The sequence below is a fragment of the Aulonocara stuartgranti genome (assembly GCF_965226115.1).
Source record: "Aulonocara stuartgranti genome assembly, chromosome: 22".
Lineage (NCBI taxonomy): Eukaryota > Metazoa > Chordata > Actinopteri > Cichliformes > Cichlidae > Aulonocara > Aulonocara stuartgranti.
The window spans coordinates 31,867,636-31,887,588 of record NC_138957.1 but is presented as its reverse complement, the minus strand read 5'-3'; the positions used below and the strand labels follow the sequence as shown (position 1 = coordinate 31,887,588).

General features: G+C 40.9%; 2 protein-coding genes across 3 annotated transcripts in view; both read right to left on the bottom strand.

The window, feature by feature from the left end:
• Window positions 1–19,953, bottom strand: part of LOC309699222 (class I histocompatibility antigen, F10 alpha chain-like) — a 151,283-nt gene that overhangs the window by 82,880 nt on the left and 48,450 nt on the right. The gene's annotated exons all lie outside the window — the stretch shown is intronic.
• LOC309699205 (class I histocompatibility antigen, F10 alpha chain-like) overlaps window positions 2,504–19,953 on the bottom strand; it is a 50,728-nt gene continuing 33,278 nt past the window's right edge. Inside the window, exons 5-8 of the mRNA XM_082522128.1 lie at window positions 4,422–4,520; window positions 4,230–4,247; window positions 3,994–4,068; window positions 2,504–3,845 (exon numbers count right to left, since the gene is read on the bottom strand). Of these exons, the coding sequence (XP_082378254.1) occupies window positions 4,016–4,068; window positions 4,230–4,247; window positions 4,422–4,520 (170 nt within the window). The 3' untranslated portion in view covers window positions 2,504–3,845; window positions 3,994–4,015. The remainder of the gene's footprint in view (window positions 3,846–3,993; window positions 4,069–4,229; window positions 4,248–4,421; window positions 4,521–19,953) is intronic.

Below are 19,953 nucleotides of genomic sequence, written 5' to 3'. Positions count from 1 at the left end.
GTAAATAATACATAATTTATTCAGTGCTTAATTAAGTATTCTGATTCTGACAATAAAGGTACACCTAGTGAATGTAAGAATTTGCTCATGTTAGTATTTAGCTCAAAGAGCCAAATCCAGGCTGACTAAGTCTTTCATTTCCTGTTGGTTTGTTCTTTGTCTTAATTTGTCCTGTGATTAATTAAAATAAAAGTAAGTATCTAGTACTGATAAAATATATATATATACAGTATTCTGTATACTGCATGTACACAGTTTAAACAACTACACCTTGGCAAATATTCAAAGAATACAGGAAATCAGAACAGTGGCCTTGAAGTATACAGTCACCTGTCAGTTTATTAGGTACATCTGTTTAGCTGTTTGTTAACACAAATATATATGTGTGTGTATAATAATTGAATAACACAGCTTGCTGCATTTAGGTATGTAGACATGCTCAAAACGACCTGCCAAGTTCTAACTGATCATGAGAATGAGGAAGAAATGTGATTTAAATAACTCTGAACATGGCTTGGTGGCTGGAGTATTTCAGAAACTGCTGATGTGCTGGGATTTTACCATACAATCATCTCTAAGGATTACATAGAATGGTCAGAAAAAGTGAAAATAATTCAGTTAGCAGCAGCTGGGTAATATTGAACTGATAGGAAGGCAGCAATAACTCAATCAACCACTTGTTAGAAACAGGGCATGCAGAAGAGCTTTCTGAAAGCACAGCATGCCAAACCTTGAAGCAGATGGGCTGTAGCAGAAGAAGATTGCACCAGTTGTCACTCCTCTCAGCTAAGAACAAGAAACTGAGGCTGCAATTTACACAGGCTTGATGTTGTCTGGTCTGATTAGTCCCAACTTTTGCTGCAAAATTCAGATGGTGGGGTCACAATTTGGCACAAGCAACATGAATGCATTGATCCATCCTGCCTTATGTCAACGGTTCAGGCTGCTTTACATGCAGTAGTGTGGGGATATTTTCTTGGCACACTTTGGAGCGCTTAGCACAAACACACCAGCTTACATGAGATTGGATTTTGAACATGTCCATCCCTTTATGCCCACGGCGTACCCATCTTTAAATGGCTGCTTAAAGTGGGATAACTTATTTTGTTGTGCAGGACAATGAGTTCACTGCACTCAGATGGTGTCCAGTCATCAGATCTAAATCCAATAGAGTAGCTTTGGGATTTGGTTGAACAGGAGATTGCAACAGGAACAGGATGTGCAGCTAACAAATTTCCACAATAATGTTTCCAGCAACCTGCTGATTCTGTGCCATGAAAAATTAATTACAAATGAATTAAAATACGTTTTTCTGGAAGTTCTACTTCTGCTATCAAACGTTGCTGTTGTAAACATTTCATAGTTTTCAATTCAGAATTAATTTTTCTTAAATATGTCTCTGATTCCAATCTTTGTCCTCTCTCAGCCTTTTCTCTGACATCTAATATATCTAAAATAATTTTAAAAAACATATATTTGTGTTCGCGGTAAATCATGTATTTCTCTCTGACAGCAATGAGAGGACGCTGAAGAAGTGCGACTATGTTTATGATAAAAGAGTGAATTCTTCTGATAGAAATGACTGGGGACTGTGTGGTCCTAAGGTGGAGTGCAGGATTTATGCAGAGTTGATTTACTGCAAACTATTCAGCCATAGAAACCAGCTGACATGTGTGGTGGGTAGTATTTTTGTTTTTTCTTTCTTTTACCTTATGTCTAAATTTTATTTTGCCATGTTTATTATATTTTATTGCTGCTATTGTTCTTGTGTTATTGTAAGGTGACCTTGAGGGTCTTAAAGGCGCCTATAAATAAAATGTATTATTATGTATTTTGTTCATGTACAAAATCCCAGCATTAATTTCGAGCAGGAATCTGTTGGGGCTCAGGATGAGGTCTGAGTAAAGAGATACAGGACAGAGCCCCAGTTTTGGCACTTTGCTCACAGATTTGAGCCATCTGACTTGTTCCATTAACATCACTGCCTCTCATTCCAATAAAGAAGTAGATCTAAAGCATAACTAGAAAACAATAGATGCTGTTTGGAGTTAAATTTAGCAGAATTTGCAGTAAATTGCCTGCCACAAATCTCAGTAACTCCCGTGTGTGTGATTCATTACACTTGGAGAAATAAATAAAGGAGCAGATGAGCTTTTCATCCGGGTAAACTCAGAGGTACTGCAAAGTGTTGCCAATATTTCTGCTGCTAATAAATAAGACATTGATTAATTACAGACCTTCCCCAGTCTAAGGGTTAGGGTCTGTCTATTTGTAATTATCTGAGACAGCAGAAAAAGAATAAAAATGAAAAATCAGAGAAATCAGTTACACACTGCCAGGTTTTTGTGGTCACATGGAGCTTGCCAACCTATTCTCCCTTAAGTGACTGAGGCCAAATAGATCAGTTAAAGTGTTACCTGGTGAAAAACTCTTTTAACACTTAGACATAACTCATGTTTTAGATAAGTGTACAGTGTATGGAATCACAAAAAGACAGAAATTTTGATTATTGGGGACTTTATTGAAAGGCAAAAGTATAAAAGAGAATGAAACAGCAACACAATTTTACACACAAGTGATAATTCCAACACCACATGTGATCTGAACATCACTGTTTAACTCCTAAACGTTTACATAAGAGAGAAAAAGCCATTTAAATCTCTAAATATGAACAGAAAGCATTTTCAAGAAAATATCACACAAGCCACCAGAAGCTCAATTTAAACTAAATCAGATAACAAGCCAAAGATCAAAACTTTTTAGACTAAAAGCACAAAAGAAACAACAAAATTATCTTTTTTATTTGAGAATAACCTCAAAGACATAAATTATAACCACCCTAGGTCTGGTTAAAATCAACACAGAACAGTTTTAAAGAAATGTACAAGCAGTTTATGTACAAAATTTGGAAATCCACTGTGATCTGAGACTTTGGGCATGTGTTTATGGATGGCTAACATTGGTGTTATTTTAACCCTTTACTTGATATACATTTTCAAGAAATTAAGTTAAAAATAATTTAGAGCCAAATGGAAAATATGTGTCTAAAGCATAACTGACAAATCCTGCTAATCATAACAGTTCATTGCCCATCCTCCATTTCCTGTCTGATTACTCAGAGCTGCAGAGGACTGGAGTCATTCCCAGTTTACAAAGTTAAACAATAATTTACACTGACAAGTTCATGTGATTTAAAATCTATAATTTCCACAATGTGTTTTTAAAAGTTGATGACTGATTTACAGAATTGTCCTGTTTGTTGACAAATCTAAAGAAATATATGATCATATTACCAAACTCTAAGAGCATGTGAATGTAAAGGGAAAGCATTTTATTAATACGTTTGTATTTTTTATCAACAGTAGTTTATTGATTTACAGAATACCCCAACACCAGGAATCTTAAGCTAAAAATATATCGTATTTATTTCCAATAAACAAAAATATTTTAGACTGCTGTGATGAGATTTTTAAAACATGTGGTACTTCCCTCCATTGGTGTTATATTTATCAAAGTAATCCACCTTCCTAATTGGGAATTAAAGTCTCAAAATAAGGCCACCATCTATGTCATACTTGTTAAATATCTGCCAATTCATGTTTACATTTATTTCCCCAAAATTCAAAGTAATTACAATCACAAATAATTTTAATCACTTTGAATTACTAATTTGAACTTTAATTTTATTTTCAAGTAATTTAAAATTAGGTAATGAATGAATAAATGCAACTAGTGCAACACTTTGTCCAAGTCTTCAGTTTGATGAATAAAAGAATTTAGTCCCACTTTATGGAGGAGAATCAATTGACAATGCCTCTTTTTGAGTGCAATATATCTCCATAAACCTGCAGAGAAACAGAATAAACAACATTAAGATTTTATAAAACAGTAACTGAAAGTGTTGGTGCAGCTACAGCGTTGCAGCAGTTGACAGAAATAAAGAAACACTTCAACACGTTTGAAGGCAGATTTGTTTAAAGTGAAGTAACTCACTCTATGGAAGGTTGTTTGTCATTTAGACTGTTGGAGGAGGATTCAGTGGCTCCTTAACCGCAGGATCCTTCATAGCTGTAAAAGGCCGGAAACACATTGTTAGTCCACATCCTGTCTGAACTTACACTTGTTTAGAAACATTACTGAAAAAGTTATTTAACATAAAATACAGAAAAATACTTGTGATCTACAGAATGGATAAGATATAAGAGAAAACAGACACTAGTTTTACTTACGAGGCTGGGAGCAATTGCCTGAAGTAAAAGAGAAAATAAAGATAATTTAAACTCTTATATTTATAATATTTTATGTGTTTCTTTTGTCATATTATCATGTAATCCATATTTCCATGACACTGTGCCTGTGCTGCTTATACACTTTCGTATGAGAGCATTAACTAAAAATTGTTTTCTGTTTTTCTCTCTCACTTGTTTTCTTTTTGTAGACAACGATTCCAATCACAGCGCTGAGGACAAGAACCACAGCAACAATGGCAATGATGATGGTGAGATTATTTCCCGTAGATCCTGTAAATCAACAACAACAAACAAATCAAACTGAAGCAGTAAAGACAATAATCAGTTTTAACCAGGTAAAAATACTGGCCTATAAAAACAAAAGACTGAAATAGGCTTGAAAACTTTGTTTCTATAAGCACAGAAATAAAGAAATGTTTAAATACAAAGCTCAACAAAAAAGTATGTTGATGAGGTTCTGTATTCAGCAAAGCTCAGTAAACAGTGAATGGACAGCAATGAATAGCTGTGCTGGATAATAAAACCGGCATTAGAGCACTATCAAAACATTTAATGGGGAAAGTACTTTTAGGAAGTTGGCACTCAAACAATGACACATGTATAACATATCAGTTTTATAGACTGAAGAGAAACGTATCTAACCGATAAAAGCACATTTTTAACTTTAATCACTTCTGATTCCTGTCTTACCTTCATTGGTCTTAATGTCTGAGTCCAGTCTGGTGACGATGTCCTCGTTCACACCAGAGAGCTGAAACACACATCTGTATCTGTGCCAGTCTTCAGATTTGATTGATGAAACCTCCAGGTCAACACTCATCTGGAAGGTCCCGTCATTGTTGGTGAGAATCTCTCCTTTGTTCACACCCTCATGAAGCTCCACTCCATCTTTCTTCCAGACCATCTCGGCTCTGTTAGGATAGAAACCTGTAGCGTGGCAGGTGACTGGAGAGGAGGAAGACTTCTGGAGGAGAGACACTGAGGGACGCTCTGTGGAGTAAAGATAAAAAGTTCATTCTTTCTGTATTATTATTATTATTATTATTATTATTAACATTATAGCCGGAGAGGTGCATAATGCAGAAGAGAGGTGAAGAAGAGAGTGCAGACAAGGTGGAGTGGATGGAGATGAGTGTCACGGGTGATTTGTGACAGAAGGATAACTGCAAGAGTTAAAAGGAAGGTTTACAAGATGGCACTGAGATAATTTATGGTGTAGAGATGGTGGCACTGACAAAAATACAGGAGGCAGAGCTGATGATATTAAAATTTTCATAAGGAGTGAGAAGCATGGATGAGTATATCAGAGCTAAAACAGTGGAAGATGATCTGCTGTGGCAACGAGGAGCAACTTAACAAAGAAGATGAAGATGATGATGATTAACAATCTAATTCTGGTCATGTGATTTTACCTGTTCTCATCAGAGAGCTCCTCCCATAGGTCACATACTTCTTCAGCCACTCGGGACAAATCTGGATGCCATAGTTCTTGTAATTTGCGATCATAGCTCTGTTACTGTCCCACTTGTTTTTAGTGATGACAGCCTCATGTACAGGAGCGACCCACGTCTCTTTCTTCAGGTCAAAGCTTAAGAAGTCCTCTCCGTCATAACTGTATTGATCATATCCATTCACTTCACCTGTTTCTTCATCCCATTCACAGCCGTACATATTCTGGACAATGTGAGCACCTGACAGAAACACAGAGACAAAGACTGCAGTGAACCAGAGAGAGGCTGCACTAAAGTCTTATACTGACACAGAGACGTGATCAACATATAGAGGATCTACATTTATGGCTACTTTTGTCTCAGTGAAGATTTTTAAAACAAATCATCGTTAACAATGTAGATGTTAGAAAAAGAGAGTGGAAAAAAACAAAATTCATTTTCTTCCATTAGCACATCCACGTCCTGCCTGCAGAGATATCACTGCACAGTTTATCTATGCTGGTGTAGGTGGAGCAACTTCCTGTGAGCTGCAGGATCAGACAAACACACTAAGCTTGATCCTGAGCAGCCGACACAGATCCTGATTCTGGATTTACTTTCCATCCTCTGAAACTCTGCAGCTGCTATCAGTCTAACAAAATCCTTCCTGTGAGAAACTAAACACTAGACTCTCCTGAGGTATTTCTAGAGGTGTCTGTTTAATATGATCATGTGATGTTAATCTAATCTGGAGTTCTACTTACAGTATTTCCAGATCAGATTTTGCACTAAAAACATTAACACACTCACATTAATGATATTATTACATGCGCAGCACAGAGATCTGTGAGCGCCACTGATGCTGTGGCGAGAGCAGACAGTCTACAGGTGAGGCCGACACCTCGATTTAAAAAAAAGAAAAAGAGCTTCCATATTTAAGAAAATTCATCACTAAGGATCAAGCAAAATGAATTAATCAAACTTTGATCCCTCCTATAGAAAGAGTTAAAAACAAATTCAGATCTTTCACTCAGAGAAACAGTTTTGAAAACTTAATAACAGTAACAATAATAATAAAAGTTTAACAGAAACAAGCAGCGCGGTTATTCTCGGCACAGCGTTTCGCTCTCGCTGCGAGCGCAGGTCGTGAGAATCACGCCGACGTTCAAACTTCATTTTCCAGCTTTTATTAATAATAATTAATTAGTGCTTGTAGTGATCAGAGAGGTGGAGTGGAGGACGGGTGGAGGCTTAGAAACAACAGAAGAAAAGATGGATGTGCTCCAACCAGAGCCTGTGCTCCAATGGGAGCTGTTTGATGACCTCATCAGCCTCTCACGCTGTGCGGCTCACACCGATCATGTGATCGATCCCTCGGAGAGCTCGTTTACGGCTCTGCGGCGAGGCGGGAGAAGTTATTTTATTCTGTGCATCAACATTTTACAGCTGCGCTTATTTTACTTTTAAATTCTATTTTTAAATTCTACTGTTACCATGAAGTTTGAGTGTTTTTTCTGTTGCTGTCGTCTTATTGTGGAGTTTTTAGAGGCTCACACACTGAAATCTGTTTTTATTTTTGACGTTTTTCACATCAGTTCTGCCAATAAAACATTTTGATTTGAGTTTGATTTGTTTAAAAAAGGTCGTTTAAAAAAAGGTTGAGTGACGTGTGCAGTGGATGAAAATCTTATGGAACAGCTTATTTCCTTTTTCCTGTTTTAGAAATCGTGTCGCAAAGCTGCTGTAAAATGTTTCATAGCGACAGCGTCGTCTCAGTCAGCGGTGACGTCACACCAGATGGTGGGAAAAATAAAGCACGGGCGTGAGCGGACCGCTTCTTCTGCAGTGATGCTGATGGATGTGAGGATTCCTGCTCGTGCTAAGCTAATAAACGCAGTTGTGGTCGTGGCGTGACATGCGTGTAGTGACCTGTTACCTTGTAAACTGGGTGGGCGTGTTTGGGGAAAAGAAAGACTTCACTCCGAGATAACCGGGGCTTAAATTTGACCGTAATGTGTAAAATAGTGCCGATCGCAGCTCGTGCACATCTGTTCTGCAGCTGATCGCAAAGCTCAGTCATCTAATTACAGCATGCAGATGTTTCTTTGCTAACAGGCTGGGTGGGACGATCTGTACGTCCAGGAGGAAGAATCAAACTCAGAGGGGGGGAAGCATCGGTGCTCAGCTCGTTGGTCTGACTCAAACTCTCTCTGCTCCTCTCAGTCCTCGTTTATAAAGAGCTCCCAGCATCACAGCTCACAGCTGGATGAGGGTGATCATAAAGAGACAAGAAACTGACAATTTTATGAGAGTGATTTAAAAATTTATGTTAAGGGTTATTTTTTTATAATAGTCTTAAAAATGCCACCTAAATAATCTGAATACTTTCAGCCAGTTTATGGGAAAATTAAGCATTTTAAGACCTTCATTTCATTGATGATAATTTCAGCCTGCAGGAACTGTTAAAGTGAACGTGTCTGTTAATAAAAACTTAATCAAATGTGGGACTAAAAAACATTCAACATATATTGAAACTGAGATTTACATTCATTTCAAAATGAGAGAAAATGAGTGTGAAATGAAGAGAAATGTGATTTTCCTGTCAGATTGTCTGTTGGTTTGTGTTTCCTACTGTTGGTCTTTGTGCTTCTTGCCATGACTGTTTTATTGTTATGAGTCATTAGATATTTATAAAATGTATTTAATTTGCCGAAATCTGGGTTTAGACTGAAACAATCATTTGCGCCATGATTTTGACTCTGGGCCACTTTGGTGTTTTTCAGCGTTGTGACCAGATCAAGTTTTTCCTCTAAAAACATCGAAACATTCACACTGAGGATATTATTGGATGTGCAGCACAGAGATCTGTGAGTGCCGCTGATGCTGTGGTGAGAGCAGACAGTCTACAGATGAGGATGATATGAGGCCTTTTTTTATAACGTCGCTGCTCTCAAAGCCACGAGAAACGCCCCAGTGCATCATCAGATATTTTCTTTATGTCAACATGTAGAGTTACGAGCCACACAGGCTAAAAACTGCCACTTTTCCAACCCCTCTGGTAAAGAAATGATGTAAAAATCGCTGTTTAATAAATCAGGACGCCCTAAAAATCAACGAAAACCACACCAGGACTCCTCCTTATGAGCGGTGAAAAAAACGACGGATTTTTTCGGTCATTGAACGCCCCTTTGTAAGTCACGCGGAAGCGCAACATTTCAGCGTGGAGGAAAACAGCGTTTCAGACCCGAACAAAAGCAGAACGGTCTTTGAGAAACAAACAGTCCACAAAGTTGATGCTGTTCATCTGGACGTCGTGTTTTCAGCGGGAGAAACGTTTCACCGCTCATCTAAACGACTTCTTCAGCCTCAGCTGACTGCAGGTTTCCCCAAAGTTGAAACAGGACATCTGCATAATGCCTGATGCTAACACCGCCGACTAACAACGGGCCGCGAGGTCAGTGTCTGATCATAAACACGCAAACTGTCACGATCATTGATCAGTGGCCCTGAGTAACACGTACAGAGAGTTGAGGAACGGCCTCACAGCCCATTGTTAGTCAGTGCTGCTGGTGATCAAATAGGCAAACTTAAGCGATCACTTTACCGGACTGAGGGATGAGTTGGTGTCTGCGCTCCTTCTTCTTTGATTGGAGTTTAACTACAGTGGATGAGAAACATGAGGAGGCCCGGCATAGTTTAAGAAAACGCCTCACAGCTGTCACTGAGCGCCGGGTAAAGCAGCTCAGTGACCGAGCAAGAGCGCTGTTTTTTCCGCAGCTCTTAAATGTCGCGTACACCCGTGATGTCTAATGCAGCGTTCAAAGACCCCGCCAAAAATGTCGTTTCTTTCGCTGCTCACATGAAGGCTTTCAAACACCACCCGCTGGCGCTAAATACGGTGTCCTGGCGGGGTTTTCTCCAACCTTTACTGCATCCTGATTTATTAAATGGCGATTTTTACATAATTTCTTAACCAGACGAATTGGAAAAGTGGCGAATGTTGGCCTAGACGACACCACGGGGCTGTGGTCATGTAATTATGTCTGTACTGTGGATGATTTTGGAGATGAGCGTCAGTATTTTTAATTCAGTTCGTCTCATTTATTTTGTACGAGGGAAAGTTGATTAAAGTTTTTTTACTTGAGGATTTAGTCGCTGTGAGTTTTTTGGGTTAAAGTGAGGAAACATGTCGAGTTAAAGAGGACGTGAAACAGCACATTTTACAGCTTTGACACAAAATTAAGAGCGTTGTGATTTATTCTGAGTAACGTTGGATTAAAAGTGATTCTTGTTTATAGTCATTTTACTGCTCGCTGATTTGTGGTCGTTACAGCACTCATTACGTCACCAGGTCGGCTGGTTGGGCAGCGCCCCCAGGAGAGGCGAGCTCATCAGAAACTATAAAATGGCGGAAGAGGTGAGCTCATCAAAAGCTATAAAATGGCGGAAAAGGTGAGCTCATCAGAAACTATAAAATGGCGGAAGAGGTGAGCTCATCAAAAACTATAAAATGGCAGCAAAGGTGAGCTCATCAAAAACTATAAAATGGCGGAAGAAGACAGCTTTTTTGATGCCCCGCCCACACACCTTACAGCTCACGCTTTGGAGCCAGTGAGGAGGAGAGAGAGAGTGACCACAGGAAACAGCTCAGAGGATCAGCAGGTGGAGCGAGCAGGTGAGGAGAGGGCGAGCGACACCACCTGTCGCGTGCGTGAACGCTGCAGGGAGACGGCGAGCGAGTCGAGCTGCTGTCAGGAAGCTGCTGTGGATCCAGCAGGTGCTGACGGTCTGACATCTGAACGTCACAAAGTCGTCTCTAACCTGTCGCCTCCTTTTCTTTCTGAAGTCTGACAGAAGGTTAGAAAACGAGCAGCTGCACCACCACGACTCAGAGGTGAACTACACCGACTCAACCTGACAAAGATCATTTACTGATCGACTGTTAGCGTCCAGTTTGTTTCTGCTCTTATCGTAGCTGCAGAACAACGATGATGCTGGACTCAGTTATGCTGGACTCAAAGCCTTTGATACACGGAGCATCGTTTCATCTTTCAATCTTTAAACTAATTTAGTTTCAGTAATTATTTCTCTACATCAGTCAAAACTCTACACAAACAGTAACAGCTGTAATAAACTGATGGCTGCTACATCCACAGATTTAACCTGCACGGAGGAAGAAGACGAGGCGGCTCCGCCTCTCTGCACCTCTTCCTGTTAGTGTTTTATCAGACGAGTAAAATCAGGTGATGTAAAAGGATCTCCGTCACTGGCAGAGAGTTAATCGCAGCACAGCTGACGACACCGCTCTGATTTAGACAAATGAAGGTCAAGTCTGAGCTGCTGCAGTGAACAGTTTCTCCAAAGCTTCCAGATTTTACCTGAATATTAATAAACGTGAACTCATCACAGACGCTCCAAATCTGACCTTTGTAATATCTCCATGAAACAACAGCTTCCATATTTAAGGATGTGAATCACTGAGGATGAAAAGAATGAATCTAAGTCTGATCCCTCCTACAAAAAGAGTTAAAAACAAATTCAGCTCTCTCACTGAGAGGAAGAGTTTTGACTAAAGCAGGAATCTCTGGTGTCCCTGAGGCAGCGCTGGCTCGACGCCTCCATAATAAACCATCAAAGACGCTGACAGGCTGCTCTTCAGCTTCATGTGGACGAACAGGAGACGTCACATTAGAAAAACAGCTCGTATGAACTCGATGTAAACGGTGGGCTGAATGTTTCAGATTTCCACACTTTAAACGGCACATTTAAGATAAACTGGCTCAAACAGCTGATCAGAAGCCCCGCCTCCATCCTGAGCGCTACACCTGTTCGTTTCCTCTCCGAGTCGCAGCACCGAGTTTTCCTCGTGTGTAACTTTGTGGATAAAATCCCCGCGAACACGTCGGCCTCTCATCGCCGGGCTTCCTCGTCACAGACTCTCGTCTACAAACACAGTTTGAGCCTCACACTTATTTTATGTGGAACAACAAGGATGTTTGTCCAAGAGGAAATCTGTTTTTCTGGATATTGGTTTGATAATATGATGATGTTGGTAAATCAGCTGTTCCACACAGACGCTGAGCTGCTCTCTGTGAAGAACTCCAGTTAAACATCATCTGCGGCTCCAGGAGATGATGTCACAGCGTATTTAAATATCAGCAACAGTTCAGACTCAACATCTGTCCTGTTCTCTCTGTGACACACTCCCACTGGGAAACAGGTTTTTTCTGGTGGCTCTGAAAATAAAAACAAATCTATTGGATCTTTATTCCAGAGAAACACGAGCACGTCACCAGATGCAGTTTGTGTTTGGAGCCGTTTGGTGGATGAAACCTGCAGCGACCTGATAAGCATCTGATTACCGACAAAGTTCAAGAAGTTTCTTTAAACTCGTTCATAGACTTGACCTGAAAACGAGCTCGAAGCTGGACTGAAAGCAGACGCTGATGTGAGCTGGAGTTTCTGGAAGAGTCGCCCAGAAGCTGTCGCACGTTTTGCTTTTTGCACTTTTGTTCAGAACTTTTGGTCGAATCTGTGAAGCTTCTGTTGCAGAAAATCTTCTAAAGGTTTTGATTTATTTTGGAAAGATGTTTTATTTGCTCTGAAAACTGAGCGTGAACAAACTAACAGCACCAGCAGAGATATGATGGACCTCGTTGTTTTATGGGCAAAGTTTCACGTCCATCACAGCGAGGATACTGGGATCACAGCGAGTACACTGGGATCACAGCGAGGATACTGGGATCACAGCGAGTACACTGGGATCACAGCGAGGATACTGGGATCACAGCGAGTACACTGGGATCACAGCGAGTACACTGGGATCACAGCGAGGACACTGGGATCACAGCGAGGATACTGGGAGACGTCCCTCCTTTCTTGTGTTTGCTGTGAGTTCAGGCCGAACGTTCGATCAGTTAAAGACTCGAAGGATCCTGAAGCTGTTCAAACTCTGCTGTTTGTGACAGATAAACAGATTCAACAGAATCTGTTTGATTGTTTCTTTCTCGGCGTTTCTTCATTTAAATAAATGTTTGTAGACGTTTAATAACTGACATCAAACATGTTTGTTTCCCTGTTTTGTGTTTATTCATTTTCAAAAATAATTTTGTTTCGCACTAAAAACAAGAAGCTGCTGTGGATCTGCTGCTCGGGGTCGTCCTGTGTGACCGCCTGTTATCAGCTGCTTCGCTGTGAGAGGGGCGTGTCGGAGGAGCGACCAATCGGCAGCGGGCGCTCTGACGTCTGCTGACGACAGCTTAACGTCGGCGTCTGAAAGCGGACAGAGCGACGTTTGACACGTGGATCAAACCGCACAGTTTAAGACGAGCCGCTGATTTTAAGCTGAGCTCCACGTCCACGGCTGCTGCTCCACTGATGACCGTTCAAACCGCGCCTGCTGCTGATTGGCTGATGAGACGTGAGGTCACAGCCAGGAATATATTCAGAGTCAGGAAGCAGACTTTGTTTCACTGACGTCGTCTTCGGCTCGTTGGTGACGTGAGTTTAGACTCGGGTTACGTCACAGCTGATGACGAGCGCGTCTGTGCTCGCTCTGCTCAGGTGAGCCACACAGACAGGTGTCAGGCTCCTCCCCCTCTTATGTCCCCTCGTCTCCCCCCGTTTCCCTGTCGCACATGTCTGTGATCACTTCCTGTTGGAAGTTTCTAGAAATACACTAAGAGTGTAAGTGGAGCCTTTGACGCCATGTTTGTTCACATTCACGCTCTCTCCTCTTTAACAGGAAGCTCCACAGACTCGAGTCCCGGCGGCGCTCCGTCCTCGTGGCCTCGAGCCGCTGTGGTTCTGCTCGTGTTATAATAACAGTAATGATAATAATAAAAGTTTAACAGAAACAAGCAGCGCGGTTTTCATTCTGCGCTTATTCTACGTTTAAATTTCGAGCGTTCTGATGAAGTTTTCATGTTTTTTTCTGTTGCTGTCGTCTTATTGTGGAGACTCACACACTCACATCTGTTTTTATTTACATCAGTTGTGTCAATAAAACACTTTGATTTGTTTGAAAAAGGCTGTTTAAAAAGAAACGATTGACTGATGTTTGCAGCGGATGGAAACAAACAGGAGCCTCTGAGGGAAGAGATGCGATGGTTTTTTTTTTAAACCTTTTTTCCTTTTTTAAAAATCGTGGCGACAAAGCTGCTGTGGGAACGTTTCAGCGTCACCGCGTCGTCTCAGTGAGCGGTGACGTCACACCAGACGGCAGGAAAAGCGAAGCACAGGTGTGAAACTTTATTTCTTTAAATCCAGTTTCAGTCAGTTTTTTTAAAGCAGGCATCCATGTTGTAACTTCTGTTTAGTGCAGGTCGTGCAGGTCGTGTTTCACGTTCGCTTTAAAGCTGCGCTCTGCTCTGAGTCAGGATTTTACACCTGCTGTGACCTTTGACCTTTATTACACATGTAAAGAAACTTAAAAAGTGAGCAGAACTATGAAGAAGTGACACATGTTTAACAAACAGGTAAATGTTGGGACTCTGTCCTCTTTCATCTGGAGACGTTCAGCTGATCTCTGTAAGTAATCTGATTACTGCAGGTTAAATCTGTCATGGCTGCGTGTGAACGAGGTCAGCAGTGATTGGCTCTCACTGAGACGCTGACTGATGTTAACTTTACTTCATGCTCGAAGTGAAAAATAAACTCAGACCTCAATGACTCCATCGTCAGGCTGAGCGCTCGGGCCTGCTACCTGCTGCTGTGAAGGAGCTGCTAATGAAGATTACACACTTATGCTGTTTAGTTACCGCCCCCTGTGTTTCTGTTCAGGTAACTACATCTTATAATCGATGAATGAAGGTAATTGCAGAGGGGAGACATGAAACAGATAATCAGATAATCTAGTGAGACTGGTTTAAAAATTAATTTTAAGGATTATTGTCTTTTTATACTAGTCTTAAAAATACCAACTTAAATAATCCTAATACCTTCAGCCAGTTTACATTTTAAGACATTAATTTCCTTGATTATAATTTTTTAATAAAAAGGTCATACATCTAAGACCATAATATCCAACATACACTGAAACTCAAACTGTAAAAAACTTAAAGATTTGAAAAAACCAGTGTGAAATGCAGAGATTTCAGAGAGAACAGAGTAGCAGATAAGCAGCTGCACAGACCTGTCTGAGCAGATATACCTCACTGTTTCTGGAGTTTTTACACGATTTAATCTAATGTGTGGGACATGGAGGAAAAACTCTGGTTTCAGGTGGAGAAGAGTCTGTCCCTAATAACCATCACAGAAATAACATTGTTCTGTTTCAGTGCACGGTGTCAAATATTGCTTATCTTTTTGGTTACACTGAATTAAGATGCTCCTTCGCACTTCCCACCCTGCTATAAAATAATGGTCTGATCCTTCTTTATTAGGAAGTGACATCATCAGGGCAGCAGGTTGTAAGCTTCTCTCTTACATTCTCTTATATTGTTTATTATTTTAATGAACACATTGGCTTTGTTGATCTCAGGTTTTCAGCTCTGTCATGTTGTAATTTCACAATTAAAAATGTTTTTGTGGCTACGAAGCACAAAAATATTATAAAAAATCTTCAACAACTGCACATTTCCTCATGTAACAAGGCTGAATGTCTGCTACAGCTTCACAGTGTTTGATGCATTTAGTTTAATACTTTTAGTTATTAATGAGAATCCTGATTTACATAATCAACCCCGCAAACAGTGATTTTCTTCATAAATAACTTAAATACAAGTGTCAGTCATCCAGTTCTCCAGCATATTAAAGTGTCAGGAGTATTAGTAGTATTAACATCAAAACTTTGACTCACAAGGCCTGTCACATTTTTTAGCCTGTTATAAATTCAAACTTGTTTGGTGTTACTTTTAACCAGCTACTTTTCCTGCTTTAGTGAACATGTATGAGCCTCAACCAGATCTCTGTTTACACTCATCCAGTTTTCTGACAGAAGGAGCAGGAAAATAAGTACAGGCTGATTGATCACAGGTTTAACCAAATCAGACTGACCAATACATGCTGACTGACACAGTTTATTTTTTATGTCTGAAGAAAAAAAAAGAACAAAAGAAAAACATTCTGTCTTGTTCTATTCAGTGTCAGCAGTGAAGTTTCATAGATCAATGAGGAAATAACTCATATTTCAATTACATATTTTCATAAATGTACCTCTCAGTCATAGTTTACCCAAGGATACATTTATTAATAACTACTTGTTTCTAGCTGATGATTTATTTTCTTCAGTCATTACAAAAATCTGAAAATTCTCAAACTTGACAAATAAACCACAAGATTTTTTTTAAATTTTACATGACAAAAGACTTATCTTTAGGTAAAAATGTATAACTCCTGCTATACCTGACTAGTACTTAACATGATCATAACACAACAGCAAATATTTTCCATTTTACTAACTTCATTAAAGTGATTTCTGTTATTAATAGTCACTGTACATAGAGAAGTGTGTGTGTGTGAGGGAGAGAGAGAATTAAAGCAAGAAAGGGGGAAGTGAAGAAAGTCATCTAAAGCATTTACCTTTTGACTGATTGAATCGCTCCCTTGCAATTTCGATATTTCCTTTGAAAATTGGTACAATGCCCCTCAGAACGTTTGTCTGTTGGTCATCATACTCCTGGCCAAGATTCTCTTTCATCCAGCTCTGCCTGCTCTCAAATCTGTCGATCCGGCTGTCAAAGTAGCCCATCACTTCGTCATCCAGGAGATTCAAGGCCACAAACTCAGGGAAATTATTCAGACCAGAGGAGCCTGTATAAAAGGCCTTCCAGGAGTGCATTACTGAAATTGAATAGTGAAAAAAAATACTACATTCATAAAAACACGTCAAAATCGCACTTCCAAAACCAAAGCCTCTCACATTAACTTATAAATCAACTTATCTCCATGACTGCTACTTTGTAATGCTTGTCGCAGTCAACTTAGTAGAGCTTTACTGCCCCCTGCTGTCACAATAAATACAAAGCAATAGGCAATACACGATAACCATACTGTTTGTATCTAAAGATATTTTTCAAACTGAAGTTAAAATTAACATTTAAATTTTAATATTTGGACAGACTAAACAGATATTATTAATGTTAATGAAAATAAATGATGTCCATTACAGGTATATTTGTGCTAAGTTCTTTAATAAGGATATCTTTATAGCGTTAAAATAATAGCTTCATGGATTGTAATTATTGCTCAGATCTATCAAGTAACAGGGTTAACAACACGTGTAATTTGGTTGCTTCAGTATCCAAGGCAGCCGAGGTAATCATCAGCTAAAATCAATTCTCCAACAACAGCAGGAATAGTAATAATAATACCAACGATTCTTGATTGTGTTCACAAATCATATTAACTAAAATATACTGTGAGAGTTTCTTACCTGCAGATATGGCCTGGAAACTAAGTAAAATCACAACCAAACCCTTCATTTTTATCTCTGCCGCGAACAATTGAAAACAAAAGCGTAACAAAAACACCGTTTAGTTCTCAAGTTCGTCACGGCGCTGTCTGCAGACGTTTAGCGAATCGATGTGAATCGAAAATACTCGGGCGAGGTTAATAGTCGTGGCAAATGTGGGCTGGGAATACCGTCGACCAATAGAAAATCAGAAAAAGGATATTTTGAGTGGTTTCTAGGCAGATCTGAGAAACTGAGGTTGCTGTTAGGGGACGTCACAAGAGAATAAGCTTACGGCACAGTGTAACCGGTGTGATTCTGCGTTGTGTCTGATAAAAAAGGTAAAAGAAAGAAAGACCTCCAAGTAAATAATTTGCCCACTCCAGCTCCTCTCCCACAGGGGAATTGTAGAAAAAGGGGAGAGGCAAAAGGGGTACACTGTATTTATAGTATTGCACCAAAGAAGAAGAAAAGAATGAGGAGGGGCTCTAACTGATAATGAACACAACTACAGGCTTGGAGGTCCTAAAAGTCAGGTATAAAAGGAGAAGTTTGGGGGTTTAGAACACATTTTGTGTAATTATAACAATGTTATTTATGACTCTGTTACATTCACCCCCCAAGAATTACACAAAATCCTAAAGGGTACACCAAAAAGAAAAAAATATAAACCCACAATAACAGATACAGTGGCCTCAAACAAATTCACATCACATATACAATGAATTAGATCAGCAACATAGCTTCCTCCAAGGAGGATAAGAGACCTGAGACCTGCTCGGCGCCTAGCAAGATCCCAGGACTTTCTATAGACAAAATGAGGTGCCATTTACACCACACAAAACAGGCCATAATATCTATGGGCGTCACCATCAGACTGCACAGACTGACAAAATACAATGAACTCTGTGCCTGTATTATTCTTTTCCAAAAACAATAGCAATGAAAAACATACAGAAATAAGCAAATTCACACATCAATAACCGCTGCTTGAACAGGTTCAACACCAAGGAGTGTTTCAAGTTGAGCCATTGATTCAATCAAGCGACGAACTGGTTTAATGATTCTACCAAAACGTGTGGTAAGTCCTTGATCCACGTCCACATTTTTGGGTTCAAGAGAATGAAAAGTGTGGGACGGGAAAGCAGCAGGGGAGCCTGGGGAGGCTCCATCACCAGCCAGCCCACCAAGATCAGAAACACCCATTATGGGAGGGGTCCCATGAACGCCATCTTCGACCGGGTCAGCGGCAGATTGCTGATGGATCCATGATAGTGTGCGGTCATCACACTCGCCAATGCTGGAGACGGAATCCACAGTCCAGGTGGCAGGAGGTACAGCTCCTGTGCCCCCAAAAGATGTCACAGACCCATGCAGGTCAGACTCAGCGGGGCCACTGACAACGCTCACAGCAGGATGTGCAGCATCGTCATTCAGTGTTGTGTCCAAGGGCAAAAAGTTAACTTGAAGGAGCAGGTTGCGATGCACCACACGCTCATGACCTTCTTTGTCTCTGATACGGCAGATGTGAAGAGCAGGATCCAAGTCAACTACCGTGTACACAACAGGTTCCCATTTGTCAGAGAGCTTCCTTTTTCCTCTGACTCCCTTGTTTGCCAACAACACCTGGTCCCCTAGTGAAAGAGGCAGACCCTTCACTTTTCTGTTGTACTGGTCAGACTGGTGTCTCTGCTCCATTGTGCTGTGTTCCTGGGCTCGGAGCATGGCAGAGCGCAGGTCATCCATCAGTGACTTGACATAGGTATCATAGTCACAAATGGTGTCATCATGAAGGACATCCCGAAACATGAGGTCAACTGGCAACCTTGGCACCCTCCCAAACATCAGGTAGAATGGCGCAAAGCCGGTGGTCTCGTGTGCCGTACAGTTATACACAAACGTCATGGACTGTATCATCTGCGGCCATTTCTGCTTACATCTGGGGGGGAGGGACCGTAACATGTTTCCAAGGGTGCGATTAAATCTCTCTGTGGTACCATTACCCATGGGGTGGTATGGTGAAGTGTGGGATTTGGCAACGCCACCCAAAACCAGAAGCTCTGCAAGCAGCTCACTCTCAAAACTAGCTCCCTGGTCAGAGTGAATGCGCTGAGGGAAGCCATACACACAGAAGAATCCATCCCAGAGCTTTTTAGCGACTCTCTTAGCTGTCTGATCCTGGCATTGGAATGCATGTGCTAATTTTGTGAAGTGGTCAGTAATCACAAGGACATCCACAGACTTGTTGTTGCTGTCCTCAGCTGACCAGAAGTCAATGCACACAAGTTCCAGTGGAGCACAGGTCTTAATGCTTTCCAACGGGGCCCTAGCTGCTGGCTCTGGGGTCTTGCTGAGAACACACCTGCGGCAATTTCTCACATGACCGCGCACATCCTTCTCCATATCATACCAGAAAAAACGCTGACGAGCCAAGGAGAGTGTGCGAGGTTGACCTTGATGACCAGCATTGTCGTGTATGCCAGACAGCACCACTTGTTTTAGGGAGTCAGGTACCACAAACTGGAATCTCTTGTGTTTGGTCAGTGGGTCCCTCACGACTCTGTAGAGGACACCATTGAGGAATGTGAGCTTATCCCATTGTTTCAGGAGCCGCAACGTATGTTGGTTCTCATGACAGCGCTCACGTCTGGAGGGTCTGCGCTTACGCTCAACATAGCGGGCTACTCTGGAGATCACAGGATCCCCTGTTTGATGAGACAGGAGATCAGCACGGGACAGCGCATGAGTAACATCACAGTCAGGTGGACTGATGGAGGTTAGGTGACCAGCGAGGGATGTTGCACGCTGGCGAGAAGCAGACTCCCACTCACAGAGCGAAGACATGAGAGAAGACACGTCATCAGTTGACAGAGACACATCA